The 6,000-nt window shown below is 34.4% G+C and overlaps 1 protein-coding gene across 4 annotated transcripts in view; it reads right to left on the minus strand.

Annotated features, from left to right (window-relative positions):
- The window catches only part of LOC108313790 (ankyrin repeat and SOCS box protein 3), a 176,836-nt gene that overhangs the window by 47,622 nt on the left and 123,214 nt on the right, over window positions 1-6,000 (minus strand). For all 4 annotated transcript variants that reach the window (XM_037743389.1, XM_017542334.2, XM_017542332.2 and 1 more), the window contains one exon: window positions 592-704. In XM_037743389.1, the coding sequence (XP_037599317.1) occupies window positions 592-704 (113 nt within the window). The remainder of the gene's footprint in view (window positions 1-591; window positions 705-6,000) is intronic.

A 6,000-nucleotide genomic window follows, 5' to 3' on the forward strand; every position in this document is an offset into this window, starting at 1 on the left:
AAATAAGAAAAAACAAAGAAAACAGAAGGTATCTTTTTTCTTATTGTGTTTTCTGTTTTTCTTTTTTATCCTCTCACTAAACGATAACTTCAAGAAAAAAAACAAAACTGTGTACTGCTGTATTAGCTGGAAATAAAGTGGTCAAACAATCAGATTATCCTATACTTCTAGTTAACCCAATAAATATAAACATGAAATACTGATCTCTAGAAATTATAATCCTTATAAAATCCTGCAAAATTAGCTTCCTAACCCAAGCACTAAGGAGCCATCACGATTTCTAAACACACTATTATAAATAAAATAAGCCATTGCTCTTTATCAATTTATATCTCAAATATTCTGATGGTTTCTTAAATATGCCATCAACATTTTTAAAATGTAGATAATTCCTATAGCCCAAAGCTGCTACAGCTACTACAGAAGTTGGCTTATTCGGAATCATCATTAGCATTTAGACTGCCTTTTCTGTACTGCACTAACCATCATAAATCACAGGCAAGCAGAAAGCAAAAACTGCATAGGACTGTCATTTTAAGAGAGTAAAACACACAATTTACATGGAAATGAAATAATAAATTCAGAGGTTACCTGAAAAGAAGCCTGGTGCAAGGAGTTCCATCCACACATAGAATGGGATCCATTAACATTTGCTCCATGTCGAAGCAACAGCCTTAACACATCTATCTGTCCATTTTCAACAGCTGCAATATAGCAGTCAGAAAAATTAATGTCAGCAAAAAGACATGTTTGTAGGACTGGACACTTTGGTGATGTTCTCATCACTTATTCACCTCATAACCACAATGCCGTGATTATTCCTAAACATTTATCACAATTGTCTTAGCCCAAATCCATTAACATATATCTAATTCTTTCTGAACACATACAAATTATTTTCAACAGCATGTTAAAAGACACAAAGGAACTGGAAACAAGAAGCAAACGTTTATTCTCTCTGATCATGGAAACAGCATAGCTCTAGTTTGTTAAAATAAAATGAGGAAGATATAAGGTGAACAATTCAGAATCAACAGTACCACTCCGGAAAAGCAATCTCGAAAGGATTGAAAGGTTTGTTGTTATTACATTTGCTCTCAATATAAAGTCACTGACAAAATAAAAAAGCAAGTTCTGCATCTTAGATTTTTTTTAACATTATAAACCATAACTGTTGTCAAAATGTTCTTATATCCACCAATGAAAATAAAGTAAATATACCTGCTTATGTGACCTAAAAGGGGATTCCAGAAAACTAAAAAATGTTAAAGAGATGCCGATTATTTGCATAAAACTTTGCTGTGAAGATGGCACTAATTCTGGAGGAATTTAAGCACAGAGTTAATGAAAAACAGAATTGCCAGAACAGAATTATAAAGTGCTATATAAAACAAGTACAAACACACACACACACACACACACACCATTAGCAAATTACGTATACTGTGAATGTGGTAGATGTGAGGCTGAGTGACTTCTTTAATTTTAAGTTTAGAAACTTAACATTGAGAAATAAAAATTTATAAAAATGGAAGGTAAGATGTGTATTGATTTCATGTCTTGGCTACTGTGAACGCTGCTGCAATAAACATATGTGTGTGTGTGTGTGTGTGTGTATCTTTACGGTAGAATGATTCAATTCCTTTTGGTATATACCCAGTAACGGGATTACTGGGTCAAATGGCAGTTGTTTTTAGTTCTCTGAGGAATTGCCATGCTGCTTTCTACAATGGTTGAATTAATGTACACTCCCACCAACAGTGTATACATGTTCCTTTTCCTTCTCGACCTCGCCAGCACCTCTTATTTTTTTGCTTTTTAATATTAGCCATTCTGACTGCTGTGAGGTGGCATCTCATTGTGGTTTTGATTCACAGGAAAAAATGATTTGAAAAACAAGATTTTTTTTTTTTTCATTTCAATCATATAATTATTCTGTATCTCCTCTATAATAGGAGACAGGAACTGGGAATCAACAATTCTCAGTAACAAAATTAGAAAGGCACCTTTGAATAACAGATCACATTAGAAAATGCTAATATAGATAAAACAATGGGAATATAAAAATCCTTAAAAGTATAAAACAAGAAATGGTAAGTGTGCTCATTATTACTGAAGATGAGTAACATGCCATTGATTTTCTACTAGTTTTATATATTGAATTTATACCAAAGTTTATTTCCCCTATAAGACTCTGAGAAGTTCTTTAATAAAAAATTATCTTACTCCAAAGGGTTTCAGAAATGTAACCAATGGCTGTGATAGTACCACTGAGGTAGGAATATAACATAATTAAGTTAATATTCAAGGGCATTTACCATGGAAAGAACAGTTTTTCAAGCTAAGTTATTTTTGTATAATTGTTCTAAAGTCAATCTAATTTTGGGTGGCTCTCATGTACCCCATAAATATATACACTGACCATACCGTACTCACAACAGTTTTTTTTTCTTTCTTTTTTTTTTTTTTTTTTGAGACAGAGTCTAGCTCTGTCACCCAGGCTGGAGTTCAGTGGCACAATCTCAGTTCACCACAACCTTCACCTCCTGGGTTCAAGCGATTCTCCCATCACAGTCTCCCAAGTAGCTGGGATTACAGGCACCCGTCATCATGCTTGGCTAATTTTTGTAGAGACGGTGTTTTACTATGTTGGCCATGCTGGTCTTTAACTCCTGACCTCAGGTGATCTGCCTGCCTCAGCCTCCCAAAGTGCTGGGATTATAGTGTGAGCCACCACACTCGGCCCCACAACAGTTTCAAAAAATTTTTTTTAAGTTTAAAAAAAAAGAAAAAGAAATTACAGATGAAATTACCATATAAAACAATAAATAAAGTCTGAAAATATCAGTAATAATTTTGGGTGGAGGTCATAATAGAATAGGAAGAAAATCTGTTTCATATCCAATTCATACATCATTATCAGTGATTGTCAGCAAAAATCATCTATAGCCAGACTCTGACTTGAAGATTACCAGGTTGTCAGCAGTGGTATAACAAGGAGAGTGAAGATAAGTTTGTCTTCCACAAGTTAGGCTGACCTTATAAAAACGAAAGTCAAAAAAAACCGTTTTGATTATCAAATACAATATAGACGACAGAAAAATTATTTTCATTTTTTTACCTCATGATGCAATAGTATGTTTTCACTTTTAATATCATAAATACAGTAAGAAATCGGATTTCTGCAACTCTATTAAAAACATTTCCCAATGACAACAGTAAAACCTACATACACATGAGCAGAGAAATATTATTTTCACAGCCCTTCCTAATTATTTCAAAATAAAGCAAATTAAATAGTTATCAATTCAGAAATTTTGCTTTAGAAAAGTGTATTTAATTTTGATAATTAAATTGGAATTGTCAAGTTGGATAGGCTGGGGAGGAGACCTATAATTGTGCTGAATGGTTTGCTTCCAAAAAGATGGTCATTACTTTATACAGGCATACTTTCTCAAGCCTACTGAGAAAACCAAGTGTAAGAGCATGTTTAGAAACTACCTAGCACCTAAAATAGACTTCGCAATCTTTTCCAAGAACAGAGGCAACAACTCAAGTATCTATAAACATTAAGTACTTGTGAATTCCATGGGGACAGTTGGAATACAGATCAAAGGGGAAGGATAGAGGATACCAAAGTATTAAAAGAGTGCTTCTGTCTTGAGAGCTACCTAGATATAAAGAGAAATAATAAACATGTCAGCAACAGCAAATTAACCCTACCTTGAATCAATGATACTAAAAGGAATGAACTACACAATGATATTTTACATTATATTCTGTGTAGAAACTTGATTCACTTTTTCTTTTTTATGCATCTCATGAGAAGAAGCAGGCTTCCTCCTTTTTAGAGTTTCATCTGTGTCCTACCACTCAATTCATACCTTCTCCACTTCTTTTTTTTTTTAGGTGGACTCTCACTCTGACGCCTAAGTTAGAGTGCAATGGTGCTATTTCGGCTCATAGCAACCTGTGTCTCCCGCATTCAAGCAATTCTGCCTCAGCCTCCCAAGTAGCTAGGACTACAGGCATGTACCACCATGCCTGGGTAATTTTTATATTTTTAGTAGAGACAGGGTTTCACCATTTTGGCCAGGTTCGTCTTGAACTCCTGACCTCAAATAATGTGCCTGCCTTGGCCTCCCACCTTCTCCACTTCGGAGTTTGCTCCTTATATTGTCTCTTCTCCTATTTTTCTCATCATTCCTTCCCTATCGGGTTCTACTGTTCAACCTGCAATCTGGTTTAGGTTTTCCTTTCCCTAAAGTTAAAAAAAACAAACAAAAATCTTCCAATATACTATTTTATCTTGCTTTCTTTTTTTTACCCCTAAACTTCCCCCATAACTACTCCTGAGTCTACTTTCAATGATTCTATTTTCTCACAAATCACTCATTCATTCAGTCATTCAACAAATGTCTACTAAGCGCCTGTTATATACCAGGTAATATTCTAAGGTAGTACAGATACAGAAGTGGATGAGAGACAAAATTATCTGCCTCCATAGGTCTTTTAATATTTAATCAATAACTATCATGCAAATTCTACTGCCATAATTCATGTGAAGCTACTCCCTTGAAAATCATCATCAAATTCAATGGCCTTTTGCTCAACTTTGAAACTCCTATTCAGTTCCTACTGTCTTTGATATTAAATTCCCCATATTTCTCTGATATAAAGTTTTTTTTTTCTCCATGTCAACAGCACTGTTGTAGTGTCACAACTTTCTCTAACAACTCATCCTTCGCGATTTACTTTTTCTATCCTACTATTCCAAAAATGTGATGACTCACCAGGATTCTGTCTTCAACTTTTATTTTTTATTCCTTTACTTTTACTTTATACATGTTTCTCTCTCTCTCTCTCTCTCTCTCTATCTCTCTCTCTTGCGCGCGTGCAGGCATGTGGTTCTCCTGCCTCAGCCTCCCTAGTCACTGTGATTACAGACATGAGCCACTACATCCAGCTAATTTTTGTATTTTCACTAGAGATAGGGTTTCACCTTGTTAGCCAGTCTAGTCTCAAACTCAAGTGATCGGCCCGCCTTGGGCTCCCAAAGTGCTGAGATTACAGACATGAGCCACCATGCCTGGCCTATACATGTTCTCTATTAGTGAATTTGCTCCATTCTGAAACATTAACTCTAGGTTAATGATTTCTCCTAACTAAACTTTCCCTCATGGTCCAGAACTAAATTTCCAAATATCTGCCAAATATTTCCATCCAGACATTCTATTAGCCCCCTTACAATTAACATGCTTAACACAGAACTGGAGGGATAAATGTAATAAAACATGCAAAATCTCTATATTGAAAACTACAAAATACTACTGGGAAAAGCAAAGATATACATTTAAAGAAAAAAGAAGAAGAATATACCATGTTCATGAATATAAAGATTCACTATTGCAAAAATATCCATTCTCTCCCAAAACAATGTAAAAATTCAATGTGAGCCCAGTCAAAATACCCAAAGGTGCTATGGGTATTGTTTTAATAGTTGGAAATAAACAAAAACAAAAACTGATTTATACAAATGGTAATGTAAGGCACCAGATAAACCCAAAACAATCATGTAGAATAAAGCCAAGAGGACTCATACTCCAGATATCAAAACTAATAAAGCTGGAATAATTAAGGTAGCATGGTATTGGCACAGGATAGAGATAGAGACTAATAAAACAATGGCAACTGCAGAAACAGACACCCCCAACAAATGGTCACTTTTATGACAAAGGTAACAATGGTTTTGGGTCCACTGAATATCCATATGGGAAAAAATATCTTGACCCCTGTCCCACATAATACACAATAATCAATTTCAGATGGATTGGGAATTAAATTCCAGATTGGAAAAATCTATAACCAGATCTTGGAAAAAAAAAAAAAATTCAATCTTTATATTAAAAGCAATAAACATAAGGGTAAATAGTGATAAATTAGACCATCTTAAAATTAAGAAGTCCTTAAATCAATAAGATAAATTTTTTTTTTTTTTTT

This window comes from Cebus imitator, unplaced genomic scaffold (assembly GCF_001604975.1).
Source record: "Cebus imitator isolate Cc_AM_T3 unplaced genomic scaffold, Cebus_imitator-1.0 Scaffold143, whole genome shotgun sequence".
Lineage (NCBI taxonomy): Eukaryota > Metazoa > Chordata > Mammalia > Primates > Cebidae > Cebus > Cebus imitator.